This window comes from Lepisma saccharinum, chromosome 7 (assembly GCF_977018435.1).
Source record: "Lepisma saccharinum chromosome 7, izLepSacc3.1, whole genome shotgun sequence".
Lineage (NCBI taxonomy): Eukaryota > Metazoa > Arthropoda > Insecta > Zygentoma > Lepismatidae > Lepisma > Lepisma saccharinum.
The window spans coordinates 70,534,794-70,555,213 of record NC_139235.1 but is presented as its reverse complement, the minus strand read 5'-3'; the positions used below and the strand labels follow the sequence as shown (position 1 = coordinate 70,555,213).

The 20,420-nt window shown below is 34.4% G+C and overlaps 1 protein-coding gene across 1 annotated transcript in view; it reads right to left on the bottom strand.

Annotated features, from left to right (window-relative positions):
* Nucleotides 1–6,585: 6,585 nt before the first annotated feature.
* The window catches only part of frj (membrane bound O-acyltransferase domain containing farjavit), a 36,675-nt gene continuing 22,840 nt past the window's right edge, over nucleotides 6,586–20,420 (bottom strand). The window contains exons 5-8 of the mRNA XM_083125415.1: nucleotides 20,035–20,246; nucleotides 18,182–18,361; nucleotides 15,832–15,970; nucleotides 6,586–14,614 (exon numbers count right to left, since the gene is read on the bottom strand). Of these exons, the coding sequence (XP_082981541.1) occupies nucleotides 14,366–14,614; nucleotides 15,832–15,970; nucleotides 18,182–18,361; nucleotides 20,035–20,246 (780 nt within the window). The 3' untranslated portion in view covers nucleotides 6,586–14,365. The remainder of the gene's footprint in view (nucleotides 14,615–15,831; nucleotides 15,971–18,181; nucleotides 18,362–20,034; nucleotides 20,247–20,420) is intronic.

Below are 20,420 nucleotides of genomic sequence, written 5' to 3'. Positions count from 1 at the left end.
ATTTTTAAATATTTAGAAATTCATTATTTTTTATATTGAATGACATTATAAATATGTATATCATAATTATATTATGTGTATATGTAATATATGCGCGCGTGTGTGTAGATTGAGGTATCCCCCCCCACCTCCAATATGATTTTGCACCCTTATGTTGGGCACAATGTAACGTCCATTTACATAACTTTGCAACGTAAGGGAGCGGGGATACATTCGGATCCCATAGTAAGCAATGTGTTTATGTTTTTTCTTTCGTTCATTTATATCGTCGGGTCAACAGTCAACACCCATCCTTATCATAAGCTGAAATGAAAAGTGACACGAATACAATTTTGATCTCTAGAATGAGAAAGACAGATACTGAGAATGGTGTGAAACATGAAAATTGTCCATATAATTTCCCTCTGACACAATGACATGACGACGCCGAAAAGGGTTTCAGGTAAAACGCAATGCTCAGTCGATCACTCCATTTCCCTCACCTCCCGATAAATATTTTCTTGCCTTCCGCTCCGATTTGGATGTCAGTAATCAATTTTTATAACGCATTTTTATTGCAACCAAAGCACAGGGATTAATTTATCTAAGCGTGTGTGTCCAATGTTAGTAAACTAAACATTAGAGAAAAAAAATATATGTTGACTACTACCAACACTGCAGACGCTGCCAAAATCTTAGGTACCCTGGCTTCTTAGAACCATGTGCTTTGAACAGGAAAATGCACCGTGGGATGAGCGCGGGAAGACCCAAACATATGGTGGGGGTTGATCGGAGCCAATAGGGATTGCCCTCCGAATTTCTAGGGTACCCAACAGAGGCAGCAGCTTTTGCTCGTGGAAATCGGCAGAAGCCACGGTGGATGGGGTGGGTGCGGGCAACACCGAAGGCACAATCGGGATCATTCGGGCAGACGTTCGGGACTGTCTGGAGGGCCAGGCTACTCGGACAAGGCAGCAGCGTTCTCGTACGGAAGATAGAATTTCTGGCAGTGGAAGGGGTTTCCGAGAGGCGAAAGTTGAATTTTCATGCTCCGAGAAGGTGGGGAAAATTATTATTTTTTCTTACGGTGTTGTGGGTACGCAGTGCGTACCTTGCGTACCCAGAATGCACGCCGCTGCTTATTAGTAGTAGTGGTTTTAGTAGTATTGTTAGTAGGAAATCAACTAATTAATTAATTATAAGTATTATTAATCAATTATGAGTATTATTACTTAATTAAAGTATAATAAAACAATGGTAATGCGAATTTGGAGAAAGTTTAGAAATACCCCCCCCCCCCACCTTGATGAAATCCTGCGTACGCTACTGGCTACTATATACAGCAACTATTGGACAACAGAAAACGTTGTATCGGATTCTTTTTAGACTTATACAAAGCATTTGACCTTTTCCCTCACGATCAAGTACCTGAATAGTCAGTGTTATGGCATAAGAAGTGTAGCAAATAATTGGTTCAAATCCTACCTTGAAAACTATGCAAGTCGTCAAGTTATTACTCACAGATGAAAGCTCTCAAGACAGCTTCATGCAAGTCAAATTCACGCAATGTATCACATTGGGTCCCAGCATATGCATACACTCTAGTGCAGCAAGGCCAACAGTGCTGACCCACAGCATTGCAGCTGCAAAAGACTTTTAATTTTTTAATTACCTCTTCTCTATTACCTCATCAGAATCAACCTACAAGCCATCAAGGTTCGTCCTTTTTTGATGTGGACCATCGCACCCTCTTGTGGCGTTTTGACAAAACATGCGACCCATCACCCTGGCAATGGAAGCAGGGTTCGATAATGAAAACAGGCGACCTTGAACCATCCAATAAGCAGTGGCGAAGCTAAGGCTTAAATATTGGGTAGGCTGAAAAATCTGCTTATATTTTTTTATACAGCAGATCCATGAGTCGATTATTGTTGGTCGCAAAAGCATCAATTACTCTTTCCTTGAAGCCTTGATCAATAGAAAGTTCTTTAACCAGTTTTTTTTCAATGCCTATTGTACTGAGAGAACTTAATCTTTCATTTTTCATTGAATTACGGAGATAATTTTTTACTCTCTTGAGGGTGCTCATACTTCTTTCAGAGGAAGCTGTTGTAACAGGGAATGATCAACTTGATAAGTTGTGTTACTTCTTTGCAGATTGTTTGAAGGTCACTGCTAACTATGAATTTTAGAAGGTCTGCAGGAGGTAAATGCTTTTCTTCATCAGCATAGATATTCTTTAAATCATTTTCTAATCGTTCTTTGTTGAAAATGGATATGTGGACAGGTTATTTAATTTCATCACAGGAAAATGTATTTTATATCCCCCAAAGCTATTTTGGTCTAGCAATTCAACAAATTTTATCTTTTCAAGATCTCCAAAACGTATTTTCATTTGTACAGTCAGTGTGTCCAAGATTTCGTAGGTTAAGCATCTGAGAGCCACGAAGTCTTGTTCACTTACATTTATTTTACTGCAAATCCTCTTAGAGTTTTCAACACATAATTTCACAGTATTATATTTTTATAACATAAATGCACTATGTGACACACACACACAAACACACGCGCACATGCACTTGAATTAAATTAACATTCAACAATGCAGTGCGTGAACGACGCTCTCCTGTTACTGGCCTGACTGATGTGATATCTGGAAGGAGCGGCAGAACCAAACGTTTGGATTACATAGTCTAATTCATTCTAACGAACTTTGATTGTTACAGGGTACAAGAAATTTTAATTTCAACATTTTGTGGGTAGGCTAAGCCTCAAAAGCCTCATAGGAGCTTCGCCACTGCCAGTACGAGGTTACTTTACATGGAGGGAAACTTTTACCCCCAATCTGCAGGGTCTGAAATAACAGTCTGGTACTGGCAGCAAGGTGATATACTCAAGGGCTGCAAAACTGCTGGATCAAGTTTTCGGTCAGGTAGTTTTTTTCTAAAACAATTGAAGGTAGCTGGTTCGGACAATGTCTCCTACATTTTGATATGCTTAACTGATCCGGTGTTGTGCGCCATTCCTTTGTGTGTAGTGAAAGAAGCAAGAACTCATTTTCCGTTTAGAGGTGGTAAGAGTACTTTATTTACAATTATGTAATTAGGGAGCTATTAGAAACTAGGTAACATCAATGGTATAGGATAAATTCCATGCATGTGTTGTTATCAATAGAATAAACTTCTGCTCATAAAATCCCCAAGACGTAGATTTATTTTTGTGGGTAATAGCAGTCAAAGTGACTGGCATTTCCTGGTAAAAGAAAATGTAAATTTATGTTGTCAGTAACCTTCAACCTGTAAAAGTGAAGTGACATATTCTTACTAAATTATTTTCAGATAGTACGAAATTACAAAAGAGTGACTCAAAAAGGCATATGGACACAGGCAACTTTGGTGTCTGCTGTGAAGAGGATTGAAGATGGGGCATCAATTCCTGCAGTGTCGAAAGAGACTGGAATTCCTTTCAGTATTTGCAAGACTTAAAAAGGGGGGTAGTCAGTGGTCCCAGTTTGGGTCGTCATTCTGTTTTTACGCCATTACAAGAGAAGTCTATGGCTGACCAGGTGAAACTGTTATCTCTCTCTAGCCTTCTTAATTAAATCCAAAGGTTTATGGCTGCAGCAACACAAGCCTTACATCTGGGCAAGATCAATCCAATTTCCATCCTGGCCTATTTCCTTTAGCTAATGTTTTTCTTTATGGTCCAACTCCAAATGACTTACGTCAAGCTGCATTTGAATTTGCTAAGCAATACAACATTAATCATAACTTCAACAAGGAAAGTCCAAAAGTCGGATGGAATATTTTTGAAGCAGTGTTAATACACAAAACTGCTTTCTGACGTTTAGCCCATTTGTAGTCCAGTTTTTGTGTTATTTTGATTTATAACAACTTCAATTTTGTGTTCGAGGTTCATAATTCTGGATAACAATTACTTTTAAGATCTAAGTTCATAATGATTCTCATCCAGTGCTAGATATATGAATGTAGATGTTACTCAGATGTTTTTTTAGTCAATAAAAGTAATTTTTAGTTGTCAAAACCATTATTATTTATATATTCAATGTATTTCATATGAGCATTGAAGTGACGATATTACCCACATGTGTGGGAAATATCAGTCAATGTAATATGTTCCCAATTTTATATTTCAATTAACTACGGAAAGAGATACAGAATCATGGCATGGAGCACACAAAACTAGATACTCTAATCTATGAAATTTGTATTTTTCAACAATAGTTGAAAGCTAGTTTCGTAGTTTTTGCCGATCTCCCTTATGTGACCACTTTTCACCCCTTTTCCCTAATATTGCCAGCTTTTAAGAGATCAAACAACCAGGTTATAATTTTTATATTTCAAAATCAACTCTAAAGCACAGAAATATGATTGCTGACATACGTATGACATATTCTACTTGAAGATAAACGTTTCAGAGCGTTTGGTCTATTATAAGGCACCTAACACGCCCATAGACACATCCACCAAAAATAGTTGGTAACAATAACTGGCCGTGGTCAATTTTTTTTACAAATGCTTTGCAGGTTAAAAGTTACTGTTTTTTTGGTGTGTGAATTCCTGTTTATTTTTGCGCATATGTGTGTGTGTGTGTGTGTGTGTGTGTGTTTTCTGCAATCTGGAGTGTGAAATGGGCATTGTTGAAAAGCTTCAAAAGAAATCACCTGGGACTTGTACGTTTGAAATGAAGGCCATCATTTCCAAACTAAGACCAACTCCAGATATTCCTGACTTGTTGCGGAAGGAAAAGGCTTCCAATTTTACAATTTACCATCCATCTACGGAAGTTCAAGTGGTTGTGTGGATACTGAAAGCTTCAAAAACATTTCTGTTGCCATCTATCTTCTACAGAAAGAACTACATGGTGCCAAAGTGGATTTGTGAACATTGCAACTTATGAAAATTGTTTCGATCACCAGAGTTCATCTATTGTATTAAATTTGTTTAGCAACAGACAAAATGAAGTATGAATAAATGAACAGTTACTCCCTTTCCCTCCCCAGGACATTCACATAGTAGAGAGATTGAAGACTGTCTTGAAGTAATAGAAAAGTTAAAGAAACCGTATCAGGTAAAGTGCTCTTTGTTTCAGTACAATGTAAAATGCAGAAAAAATGAATTGTTGGCTTTCTTAATTGTTCTGGATGTGCTCCCCCAACAAAAAATGTCACTGCAAGCCACTGGGCTCCACAAGGATCCATTCTTGGCTCGATAATATTTCTGATATGTACTTGTATTAATGATACGAACAAAATAATCTTCTGCCAGAAGACTTCGCACATCTTCCCCTGTATCCCTTCAGCTCGGTCCACTCTGACCCTCCCCTATTTGCGTAAGTACATTTTTTTTAACTTTACACATTAATTAATATGTACCCTTGAAATTTAACATTAATTAATAAATTATGGCATAATCATAGAGAGTATTAGTTCGATTATGTCTAGGCTTGCTGACAAATATAAAATTTGATTTAAATTAATGACAACAACTGGATCTAATGGAATATTTCAGTTTCCTCTGGACATTATCATTAAATTAATTTTGGCTGCATATCACTTCATCCTTCCGGCTATACCTTGAGAAAGACAAACTGTTAAAATTGAAATTTGGAGGCTGCACGGGAGACAGTTCACTCTCAGTGGCTTTGATTTCTCAAAGGATTTCCTCTTATGGCTGGTGAACCCTGAATGAAATATCATATTTCCATGCCATTGCCAGCTTAGTCTGCAAATCGCAAACTCCAGGAGAATCTCTCCGAGCCTGGTATAATTGAAACCAGAGCCCGGGAACTCTACACTTAAACAACAAAAAAAAGTTGTATTTATACATTTATTGGTAACATATCAAATACATGATAAACATTCCTCTTAATAAAACATTTATTACAGAAAATTCTGTTCATTACATATATATATATATCACATACAACATAACAACACTTAAAGACATACAATTGGTTTAAGATGATCAATTTTCTAAGCATATAAAACATTATCACCATCGTTCCCTCCATCCTCCCGAACTTAAGTTTGCATTTCGCTATATAATCAAATTGAGAAATATATTGATCCGTCTTGGCAGTGTTGCATACTAATCACAGCCTGGGAAAGTTTTTATGTTAGTTATTTTCCAATGAATATGCCACTTTATAATGTGCATATAGTATATAGCCATAGCCATATCTGTTACTTGTTCAACACATAGAGTTTCAAATTATCTTGAAAATATTTTTCTTTTCCGAGGAAACAATACCAAAATGATAAATGTTAAAATATAACTTTTTAAGTATGTATTAATATAGTCTCTACTTATCTTTAGTCGGGAGCATGTTACTATACAAAATCTGCATTCATACGATTAGGAAAAAAATATTTGGAGCATTTTTATCCTTTTAAGAAAAAAAACAACTCTACATTAATGATGATTCAGATTTTACAAAATATTTCAATTTTAATACCTGAACTACCACTTTCAGTTTATTGCTCATGAAATCATCCTCAACTTAAGATTAAATTTTCAACACTCCACTCTGGTTGAACACACATTTTTAAAATATTATATTAAAAAAATGTATTTTATTTATTTGATAATGCTGCCCCTCAAACAAAATATATTTCAAGTTTTGACATATTGATGGAAATATAATATTTCAAACAGTAATATTTGCAGACGACCAGATGTTGATGGCAGGAAGTGAAGATGATCTATAAAGGCCTGTTTTCAAACCTCAACCAATTCTTACAAATTATAACGTGAACATTTCAGAGGATAAAACAAAGTCAATGGTAATAAATGGTAAATAACTTCCTTGAGTGAAAATAGAGATAAACGATAAAATAATTGAAAAGATAACAGACTTTGTATATTTGGGAAGCCATACTTCACCGTTTGAACACTGAAAAGATGTTGAGAAAAATTTAGTCAAATATAACAGATTAAATGTAATTTTGCAAAACAAATGAGAAAATAAATTCAAATTACCTAGACACCATAACATAATTTCAAAACTGGGTCTTCTCTATGGTAGCGAATGTTGGACTCGTCAACATTATAAAACTAGAATAAATTGTTCACAAATGAGATTTTTGCGGTCTTTAAGTGAACTAACCTTATGAGAAAAATTAGATGTGAAGAAATCCGAAATACCCAAATGAAACATCAAAGCAATAGTGGAAGAAATTCAAAATTATCAGTTAAAGTGGAATCAACATGTTCTGATGATGCCAGTTTGCCTCGAAAATTATTAAATTACAGGCCAAAAGGAAAACAAATTTATGAAGACCATATCGTCAATGGAATGATCAATTTCTGTAGTCCCTGAACGGGCTTTGGTTACCCAGAGGAAATAGTAGTAGTTTTGACACATTATTGCATTTTACATGAAGTATACAAGCAGTGTTTGTTTAACCACTGATACCTACAGTTAAAGTGTACATAGGGAAATATAATATCAAGAATGTTGTACGTAAAGCATTTTTGACTTCTAACATTAATTTATAACAACATGCTGCAAATGAAGCAATTTTACCAAAATGAAGTTCAATTCTTAGTAACATTGGTAGTGAGGGTATCTGTTTGTGCTGTCTGGTAATAAAATTGAAAAAATAGCATGTTATTTATACACAGGTATTATAATATAATTGCATAACACCAAATGAATTTGAAGGAAGACATAGTGTTTAGTCACTAAAATTTTGGACAAAAATTTACATAGTTTAATATTAATCCACATGAACATTATACCACATTGCAACAAACATATTCAAATGATATATTTATTGACAGTGAATGTTGTAAAAATTGACAGGTTGAAGCAACGTAGTGTTCATATTTATGTACACGCGTAGAGTTCTTTTAAAAATAATTGTTTTGCACAAATGCACATACTTGGAGGTATGTTTCTTATTCTTAATAGAAAATTATTACATGGAGAACATTGAATAATATTCAATACCATTCTGATGTTTAAGCACTCATGGACTAAAGAATTTAGTGTACACAAATGAAAGCACTACTCTTAAGTCATTTTTGAATTAATGCCTATATAGCTACCCATTTCTCTAAAATATCAATTTAACGATTATCTCAACATTGAAAAATAAAATTGGTTTGGTGGCAAACAACTGTTACTTCCCCTTGTACTACTTAGCTGCAATGACTACACGAACATATATGATGATAAATACAGGGTGTCCTGTAAGTCTGGACCCATATGAGTTTTCAATAGGTGCTTATACAGTGTGACATTACTTTAACACACAGTTTTGGACATACTGGGCTGTACGCCGAGGATGAATGAAGTGGTCTCCAAGGAACACAGATCTCACTCCACTCAATTTGGTTTTGTGAGGACACTCAAAAGCCATAGTGCACAAGGTCTAAATTCAGAGTGTTTCACTGTGCAGGCGTGTCAGAAAATTTCTGTGACTTCTGGGTCCAGACTTACCCTGTATATTCAATACCACATCCAATACATATGTCTTCATGCACATGACAAAATTTAAATACAGAAATTATTTCACAATTAGAATAACTAATTCATGTTGAGCAATGGGTGATTGTGGTTATACAAATACTATATAAGTCCCCACAGAAAAACTTCAACAAAATACATAGGATTTATTGCATATTTTTGCATTTGCTTATGCGTGTGACTGAAATTAATTTTCTTTTTACAGAACATTTAACTTCATAAAACTTAAGGCAAAGCTAAGTGAAGGAACAACTACACATAATAACGAAATTTTAATGACATAACCACATTTATTTCATAGCTTCTAATTCACAATTTATTCACATATCCTTACATTCAAGGAGGAAGCATTATTTTGTTCGAAATACATAGGTGTTATGCAATCACGATGCATCATGCCCCATAATGGAATGTTTCCCATTAAAATCATCTTAATAGCTTTAATGGTAACTATAAACACATTTCAAATCCTTACTCAAAACACACTAGAAAAACAATAACAAACCCATTACAGTCTTCAATAACACTATTACACTGAGCACAACAACAAGATTATGTGAAACATGTAAGTATACTACACATATATATTGTACATAACCCTTAAGTATAGTAAGATAAAAATTTATATACTAAATTACAGAAGTATGAAATACAAATTGATACATTGTTAATGTGTACATATTTTTCTACAAAGTTCTTTCCCTTGTTATAAAATTTTGTAGAAGAAATTGTGTATTACATTACTGAAAAATATGTACCAAATTTTCTCTTTTCCAGTATAAAAAATAAGATTTGAAATATATATTTATAGAGAATTTACACTACAATGAACACCATGTTTCTTGACACATATATAGTGATAAAAGAGAAGTCATGTTAACATTTATAATAATTACTCTGGCCTCATGATCACATAATACTTTATGAACTATACACATTTTAAGAGAAAATAGACTATAATTAATATAATTTTCAGCATGCTGATAAAAATTATACCTGTTTATAACGTTTAGTAACAGCATTCTGACTTATGATAAACAATTAGCAGTAATTGTAAAGTGAATACGACAAATATTTTGCAATATTACTGGATAATTCTACATATGCACTTTTAGTAACTTTAATACCTGTTCAAGGATGCTCTGTCACTCAGCACACACATTTAATTATATTGGATCATTTCTGGATAATGACAATGTATTCATAAGAATCACTAATACCTGGAAAAACTTAAATGCAAAAAATTATTGGCACTATTTTTAGTGGTGAAATGTGACAATGCTTGCACACCATTTTCTTTTTTTAAAAAAAATGCATAAAACCTGTGATGATTATGCAGTGAAGTATGGAAAGTTCAGGTTTACTATTGAAGCTTATGTCAGAACAATTTCACTCAATGATAACCAGTGTTCAATTGAAGGGTAGGAGTCAGAGAAAGGATAGGGACTCGTCCATTACTAAATTTTCTTTGCCAAGTTCTAAATTCTTTCCTAAATCAATCCATTAAACATCAAGGTTTTTTTCCAGCATTAGAAATAGAAAACAAAAAAGCATCTAAAAATCTTCCTTCGATTGTGAATGTTTATAAACATGAAAAAAATCATTGCAGGATACTAATAACTAGGGCTAGGATTTTTATGATTAAAAATCACCAAGATATGCAAAATAAAATATGCTCGTATGACCTAAAATTGTACAAAATATGCACTATAATTTCAAAAATATGCCCTTATAACTGGACTGTTTCAAATATCAATATCTAAATACGGAGATATTTTCACATACGTACTATTTTTGTTCACTTTATGGACAATGCACAATGAATACTTTCTCTAAATTTTCAAATAAAAATGAAAAAGATTTTGCTGCAGTACAAAAAAACAAAAAAAAACAAACTAGTAAACATGGAAGTAAGAACGAATCAACTTCGAAAATGACTGTATATTTCTTGAAAATGCAAAAATATGCTGAATATGACCGAAAATGCATCAAAATATGAAAATCCTAGTCCTAGTAATAATAATAATTATACCTAAGAAAAGGCATTCAAACTTTTGCATGTGAATAACAATAATTTTTGAATATGCAGTTGCCGGAAGCATAAGAAAAATAATAATAATAATAAATGCATTTCTCTTGAGACATATCCTGAGCATTTCACACTGCACAATTTCACATGCAAATCCACACGTGTACAAAAAAATGGACAAGTTGTTCATGATAGATTAAAATGCACAAAAAATACAAAGGAAAATACAGTAAGCATAAAATGAATGAGGAACTGGCATTACAAAGTAACTAATACATTTACAAGCTGCCGCATTTTAAGAATTATCTACCTCCTATCATAATTATGGATGGCATGTAGAAGTTAATGTTACTCGTAATTTCTTCAACAATTCATTGCAAAGATTCAATATCAATACCATCATAAGAGAAATTTAACAAAATGACTTGGAAATACTTCCAAGAGTTACACTTCTTCAATATTTATAAAATATTCTAATTCATGTCGGTTTCCTTGAGATTATTTTAAATCTAATAATTTTAATATTTTTCATAAACTGGTGAAAATTGTCTCTCTGCATGTGTAAAATATCAGAGAATATTTAGAATAGACAAACGCAATTCTATGTCAATCCTCTATTAAATAAATATATTGGAATCTGTTCAAAACATTATCTGCAAATACATCAGAAACTTTAAATTGTCTGCTTCGTAACAGCACTACGCTACAGTATTTAGTCATGTATATATATATATATGTTGTTGGCTGAATATTGATTTGTCGTATAATCAGAGATGAAGTTGGTGCGTCATGTTTTGAAATGATTTATCCGACTGTCAAGTGGGGTGATTTATCAATATTAATAAAATGTTTGCACAAATCTTGTAGTGCATTCAAAATCCACATGCAATAAATGTCAATCAGCTCTCATGCAAAGTCAGTGCAAATGGACATACGACAAGATAGTATTCAGCCAAAGATATTTCTAATGGGTACAGTTCCAAAAAGCATCAAAACTACTTCGATTTATAGGTTGCCAGTTTGTTTTGTACATGACTGTACACATGGTAAATACAGGAAAAGAAAAATAACTCTAATATGTACATACAAGGGGTTAACTGCATGTTCAGAAGTACTTGGAAAATACTATCCACTGACTTTTCCACACTACAGAATTCCACAACTTTCATAATATTTCTGATGGTAGTTAATTAGCAATTTCTATGTGGTGATTCATGTAGTTAATGGTGATATTATGAAATTATGCTGCACTGAAAAGTTTACAAAATTCATAAACTTTTGATGATAACATATGAACTGCGGCTTCTTTACATGTGGTGAATACAATACTGGGACACGTTCTTGTTTACACGCATAGCCTATACATTTTGAGAAATATAGTGAAACCTCAATAATACATTTTTTTAGGAAACTCCACCTAAAAAATTAAAATGTGGGGAAAATGAAAAATCCAAGAAAAAATACTAATATTTTGTTGCACTGGGTCTTGGAAAATTAATGTATGATCTGGAAAATTAAATGAAAAATTTCGAAATGTACAGACGGGGGTTTCACTGTAGATAACAAGATTTAGTGTTTGGACTTCAAGAGATTTCAGACTGAAGCAACACGAGACGCATTTTGCTTGAGAATGAACCAATCAGCAGCAATATGTCACACCGTAGAGGCATGATAGGTGAAATCCTCAAGTGACACGTGCAGTGTGTTCCTTTGGTGTGAAATCTCCCTTAGTGTATCACTGAGACAGTAAGTAAAAGCTGTGAAACATAGTTGTAGATGAGAAACAAAGTTAGCATAGCACTAAATACACACAAGAAGGCCTGAACAATCCTCTATTCATTAATCCAATCACATCATTCCTTCTGCAAAATATAGTTATTTCAACTTGCATTAGGGTGCAATGCAATACAATCTGAACAGATAAAATGTAACACTTTTCCGTGCTAAATATCTGCTAATACATAATATTACTGCTAGATTCTACAAAAGTTTTTACCTTTAAAAATACATGTCAAGAAGTAATACTTCCATAATATCTATTCACATTAATGATTGAGCCTGAAAAATAAAATAAATGACTCTGCATGTGTTTCATGTACATATGCATGTCCCACATTCGATACCTTCTCACTAACACTTCGTTTGATATATATTAGGGATGGGACGATATGAAATTTTGGCCGATACCGATAAAGTACCGATATAAAATTTACCGATACCGATAACCGATATTCTACCGATCCGATATAAAATTGGAAATGGTCCTGGAAGAACCTGAAAGGTTCATTGACCTCCTTAAAAAATGTGTTTCAAAGTGACTGCAGTGCAAGAGAAATTGCATACTTAGACACTTACTTTTTAAAAAAGTAGGGCATGGAGATTATCCATAAAAATTACAACAAAAATGGCAGAATTTTGCACTAAACTATCAGATATTTATTGATATATCAGATCGGTAAAATAATCGGTAATTTTACCGATAAACTGATACACCGATATGCCTATATCGGCCGATACCGATAGAGTACCGATTAATAGGTCCCATCCCTAATATATATTTACCTCTGTTAAATTCATTTACGTTAGGATTTATGAAAAACATACTTTCTACATATCATTCTGGTAAATATTTGGTATTCAAGTACCAAAATTACCAAGCCAGTTTTTGTACTGAATGTAGCTCAAAATCCCTTTTACCAAATGATAGTTTTACCATAAAAAAAAATATAGCTGTCAAAAATTATAACAAAATTCTAAAATAACAATACCGTACATATTAAAAATTGAGAGAAAATGAAAGTCCATAACTTGTTTTGTCTTCTGGATTTTCGGATCAACCTCATCTTAAATTCAGGAGAGGTGAGACATAGGCTTAAGGCAGTTGAAATGAGTTAAAAAGTCACTGAAGCAATTGGTATCTCTTGTAGCTACCTTGGAATGATGAGTTTGCTTTGGGTTGGTTGAAGCTATCATCGTTCCGAAATAGGTACAAGAAATGGCCGATGGCTTCAGTGATATGATCAGGATATCAAGTTTATATATTTTTTAAACTCATTTTCAACTGTCTTAAGCATGTTTTAACCCCTCCACAACTTCTTTTCTTGAATCCCTGAGGAAGGATTGATTGGAGAATGAACAATATACACGTTTTGATTACCTCACTTTTTACAATTCTACAGGATATGAAATCCGAATTTCTATTGTGGCACATGGTGTATAATATATGAACCTATAACAGCTTTCAGGAGAAAATCTAATAAAAAATAAGTGCAACAAATTAACTAGTTAGACTGCTTACGTGAAATTTAGGAGATTTCACGTAAGTAATTTTAAACCGCGTTTACCGCAACCACCATGAATAGTTAGACTGGGTAAAATGTTTTTCTTAATACATCATACGATGCAACAACAACAAAAATTGCCCTTGCACTAGTTAATAATCATACTAATAATTCCTTAAATACAAGGAAACTTGTGCGGACTTTGGCCTTCATTACATATCACCCATGTGACTATAAATCCCATATTGCGCTCTTTGCGAGCAAAAACAAAATATATGTAAAAAAAAAAAGAGAAAATCAATAATAATAATCTCATCATAAAAAAAATATAGAATCTGATTAACAAAACATACACATTTCCCCAAATGATGAAATCTGGTTTGACAATATTAACCCATATAAGATATGGCTAAACAAAACAACACTACCATGTACTACGTTTCAACATTTATCAAAAAAATGCTGCAGCAGAATCTTGCAAAATGTATTCAGTCATGGTACAAGCTACCTAACCATGTTACAAATGTCGGTCCAACATTCTTGAACCTATCACTTGGCTTGTAACAAGTCGCCAATTGCTAGCTCAATCTTTCTTTTCTACTTTTCCTTCTTCTGTTTTTACCTTGTCTGTTGACCGTGTATGCTGTTTCTTGTCTTTGAGGAAAAATATGCCGATTAAGTAAGCCACAAGCCAGAAAATGTTGTAGCAGAAATATATCGAGCTCCAGTAACGCAGTGTCGTGTCAATTCTGAGAAGCAGGAATGCCACTCCCATGTACGTGAAAGCTTGCATTCTGAAGAACCAGCATACCCATTCTAATATCTTCTTTTTCTGAAACAAATATAAATGTATTCATGAATATAAAACAAGTCACTTACTTTGACAGATACCTGTATTTATTACCTCAAGGCTTTCATTAAATTGCATGGCTTCTTCAGGATTGATTGATTGATAGTGTTAAATTTTTTTTTGGTACTTCGACACGTATGGTCATTTTGCACCCTTTTAGGTATAGGAGGAAATATCTCCTTATCTAAAACCCTTACCTTAAAGATAGAAAAGGGTTGTAAAGAGCCACCCCTTGAGAAAAGTTAAAAGTGCAAGGTTGTCAAGGACCTGCACAGGGCATGTACAACACATTATAAAGGTTAAGGATTAGAGCTGAGCCGATACCACACTGAACAGATACAGATGCTGATCCTCCTGAAGAAGCCACATGTGGTGAAAGTGTCAAAATAAGTGACATTTTTATATTCAAAATGTTAGCATGTGGCATGAGTATGGCTTTATCTAAATATTTAAATGCATATTAGCACTATTGTTTAACAGGACCAAAAAAATGAATGAAAGTAACACAGCTTAAAAAATATTTTTCTTGCTCTAGCTTTTGATCACAGGCATTCATTGATTTTTGCACTTTTTAAGTTTATTATGAGTTCTATTTACTAAAAGGAAATGATAAGTTGTTTACGAAGTATTTAAATACATAATTTATGGTCCCTGGATCTCTAAAGTAAATGTCTAAATATGGAGTTCTATTTTAAGAGAGAAAATGCACTGCAGCCACCTGGTTACAGTAAAGTGCTTCCCTGTGCTTTGCACCACATCATGATGGTGTATAGGGAAGTGAAGACCCACACTTTCTTGATCACGGCTGAAGGTGGGGGTGTTGTGATGAGCACCACACCCCTAATTGCCTTTACCCCCAAATTATAATGCTGGGTGGGTGCCAGAGCCACTTGATTTGGTTTTTTTTTTTTTTATTTAGTTTATTTTACTTCGCGTTTTGTGCCTCTTGGCTAATTTGCGAACATGAGGATGAGTGATGAAAGGATGAAATTGATGAATGGACATTCACAAACAACCAAGCCCGACCGGGATTCGAACCCGGGACCCTTGGCGTCGCAGCGCGATGTGCTAACCGCTCGGCCACAGGGTCGGGCCAGAGCCACTTGAACAGGTGGAAAAAAATCCTTAATTAACAAAGTTAATAATCATTGTTCACTATTCTATTCCTCCACCATTCTTTCTTGTGCCCTTGTACCTACCTGTCCTGTAGCATTCTTCAGATAAAGATTAATATACAAATCTTCCACTGGTAAATAAAATGGCACTGAACACAAGCACAGGTAGTAGCCAGCATATACGCCATGCCAGAAAGATGATGTCAGCATTACAAAGCTTGTCCTGAAAGAGAAAAGGCAGATAAATCGCGTACACAAGAGAGCAAAAAGAATTTATATCATTCAAGACACTTTCTACTGCTACAAAATTTTTATTTTGTTATTATTCACTGTGTATTTATAAACAGATAATTGATTATTTTATAACAAGCAACATTTTAACAAACTTCTTAGGTTAAAATATAACTTTCAATATTAGTGTTCTATTCCACAGAAATACCGGGTGGCCAGAATTAAAGTTACCCAACTCAGAGCCCTCTGTAGCCTGTTTGAAGCATTGTAGAACTCTGAAATTTGGTGAATCCACTATGCAGACCATGGGGAAGAGGATGCTGATAAAAAAGAAAATAGTTCAATTTTCCATCACCAGGTTGAAATGTGGCGCTGTACTTCCATGATGGGTTGTAATAATGACGTAAACGGTTCCAATTGGTTATGGATTTGCCTTTACCTTGCAATCTTGCAATAAACGAGATATTATTTTCTCGCAACTTCCAGCCACTAACAAATGCCTTTCTAATTAATAACTTAGCTAAACCACTTAACGTGAGTGCTGAACAAAAGTTCGGAAGTGATCACCATCCCATTAAATAAGAAAGAAAGTGCATTGCTGGTGAAGTTGTTTTATCAGAATGGCAATAATAGTGCAGCTGCATATTGAGCACTGTTGTACTGGCATATTGAACACTGTTGTACTGACAGAAACCAACAATAAAGATTTGTACACCTGACTTATGTTTTTTTCAATATTCATTATTACAGCACCACATTTCAACCTGTTGGTGGAAAATTGAACTATTTTTTTTATCGTTATCCTTTTCCCCATGGTGGATTCACCAAATTTCAGAGTTCTAGGATGCCTCAAACAGGCTACAGAGGGCTCTGAGTTGGGTAACTTTAATTCTGGCCACCAGGTATTTCAAATCTGGTATACATTATATTCACAAAACTTGCATGCATATTTGATCATCAAGTCACTGTCTGCTTTCATATTCCTATCACTACCTCAGTCAAACAAACAACTTCATTTCAAACTGGGATGCAGGATATGATACTTTAAAAGAGTTCACAACCAATTTTCTGTTGGTTTTGAAATACTGGTTTTCTTGAAAACTGAACAGCAGCCTGAATTCTATAAAAATGATCTGCAACTGCCACACTTTTACAAAAGCAAAATATTTAGAAAAAATAAAGAAAACTGATCTGAAAATAGTTAATAGCCCAGTGACATCTATTGTTCATCACAGCAGACTATTTCTTCAGATACTAGTGATTTTAAAATATATATATATATATATTGCTTTCAAATTATGCAATAATGAGATAAATTCATTCAATATTTTTAAAAAAAACCTATTTAATTGTTATTAGCATAAACTTTGCAACAAAAGGTGTTAGCTTGTGTTTTGGTTCTGAAAGAAAAGATTTCCATCAAGAAAAGTGAAATCTATGTCATGGTGACTACTAAGAAAACATGGTGGAACACAGAAAGAAATGTAGAAGCTATCCCAAGTTAAAAAGCCCAAAATGTACTGTTTTTGGCCTCAGAGCTTAAAAGCAGGGAAGAAACAATGATGCTGTGGGCTTTCGGAATCTGTGGCAGAACTGAATCATCAGGATTCAACCAGATATGTGTGAAACTGTGGCTTTCTAGTTGCAAATGTTTGGTCACAATTTTTGTGTTCAAAGTCGAGTACTTAGGTTTAAAATAAGATGGAATCTTCGACATCTGTTTGTCAGCACAGAATGGATAAATAGTATGTGCTAAAGGTTCAATTGTCAAATTGGAAAGGGTGACTTTCCAAGACAGATTTGTAAGATAGAATAAAAAAATGAGCAGCAGTGCAAAGTGTATGTAAAACCATTTTCAATGAACTTCGAAGAAATTAAAATACAGCTTCCATTTGAAAAATTACTGCAATTAATTTTATGATATTTACGTAAGTTCAGTTAGTGAATTTTCTCATCCTGGGACAATGTTTGAGGCAGGACATTAGATTTCTTCAATAAACTACAAAAAACGTGTCATAAAACAAAGAACAAGTCACTACTTACATGTGGTTTACAAGTACTTTATTAATTCCAATGTTTCAGACCTGTTGCCAGATACCAGCAATCTTGTGCATTATGCTTTGTATCAAAATTTCAAACTGCGAACTTTAAGAAATTAAGGAACAGAAGAATTAAACTGTGATGTCAATCACATTGCGCTTACCTGAGAGACTTCATGTGAGATCTCTTGTACACATTCACAGCCAGCCAGTACTGAACGGTCATATTCCAGCACTTCATGCCACCGCGGAAGGTTGTAACAGTGTCTGCACCGTACGGGTCGACATTATGAATTGTTTCAAAATCATATGGCTCATTCTTTAGTCTTTTTGGATCTGAGTTTCTGGAAAAAAGTAACAATAATGTAAATTAATAATTACAAACTCAATTTTTATTCTGGAAATTTAACCCTACATCGGTCACATTGTATTTCTGAGATACATGCGGCTAAAATTGTTTATTTTCTCAAAAGCGATTAGGTTTGTGGTTCTAAGTTTCTCTGTAGCTTCTCCCTTTCTCTGAATACAGACGGCCACAGTCTCTACCTGGTGCCTTTTTGGGTCTGGGCTTAGTAAGCTGTTAGTATTTGTGAGATACAGAGAAACAGATTTCATTCGGGTTAGTGGTAGCACAGTCGCTGCCAGAATGGACCCATCTGCATCCAAAAAAAGATGCTGAACTCATTTACTTCATACTCTGTAGCAATGAAGGTGAATGAAGACAATAATATTGGCAATGAAGGATCTATCAGTGATTGTGATAATGTAGATGAAAGAGAAGGTGATTCGGAGACCAAACTGGATTTGATGACGAGTGCGGTGAATGGCAGTAACATATACGATGGTCGGGGCAACTATTTTTTTTCCCTCGGGAATGCAAGTCCGATACAAAAATTCGAAATATACAAATGAAAGAGGACACTTTATGGAATTGAACAATATACGAATGAGGCAGATCATGTGTACCAGGGCTTGGTAGGGGAGTGGGGGAAAAAAAAAAGTTCCGTTCTACATGTGTGTGTATTAATCACAAGGCTACATTGTCACTACAAAAACAAAGAGGCGCAAATAAAATGCCCTATGATTCCTCAAAGTAGTCCCCAAGAGTGTCCACAACATGCTGACAACGATGTGGGAGACGGTTTTGGACTCCAGAGGGCAAAATTTGATGCCTCCTACGTGTGGGAAACCATCTCCCACATCGTTGTCAGCATGTTGTGGACAATCTTGGGGACTACTTTGAGGAATCATAGGGCACTTTGTTTGCGCCTCTTTGTTTTTGTAGTGACAATGTAGCCTTGTGATTAATACACACACATGTAGAATGGAACTTTTTTAATGCTTTTTTTTGGGGGGGGCACATGATCTGCGTCGTTCATATATCATTCAATTCCATAAACTGTCCTCTTCCATTTGTATATTTCGAATTTTTGAACCAGTCCTGCTTTCTTGAGAAAAAAAATAGTTGCCTGACACTCGTATAAATAAATGTTTCTAAAGTGACAATATGTAGGACTAAAATAAAACAAGGTGAAAATTTAAATGTAATCATGAATATGTTAGTAAAACTGTACTTGTATCTCACAGATCATGTTACTTTTCAGATGAAGGGTTAAAGAAATCCCAATACACTTCAACAAAATAGTTTCTATGATTGTTAGCACTGAGACACGATGCACAAAAGAATTACAGTGGTACGATGATTTTACGTTCCCAAATTTTACATTTTCCTGCATTATAATCTTTATGGTCCCAACATTGATGTAAAATTTTCCTCAATTTTACATTTTCTTGCATTTTAAGGTTTTTCAGCTTGCTACCCTGAAAAACGTAAAATCGAGGTTCTACTGTATAATGCGAGAAAATGTAAAACCAGGCTTCTTCCACTGTATATCTACAAGTAATTTATCACTATTGATAACATATTGTCTTGCTGTATTATTGTAGTCTTGTCTGATAAGAAGAAAACATTTATCCAAAATGCAGTGGATCACAAAAGATGAACATTGTCACTTACATTTCTTGAAGAGCTTCATACTTTGTAGGTCCTTTTCCAGACTTGGGTGCAGATGCAACTGGATATGCTCCAAGCCCTGCCATGACACAACTGCATTCGGACAGGACAAATCCAGTGTAAATCCTCATTCGGAAATTGAAGAACATCGGTTGCATGAACCAAATACGGTACAATACAGAAGTATCTGTATAAAATTCTTCAGTTTCTGCATACTGTGTGAAGAAAAAAACAATATTTTATTGGCATATTTATTAGGAACATGTGTGAATGAACCAGCATCCAAGCACTTTTGTATGTGAGTCTGCGAATTGGCAAAGATATGTGCTAATGTGACATCGGTGCAAAACTAGACTTTTTCCTAAGGTTATTTTAATTTTCTAGTGAGT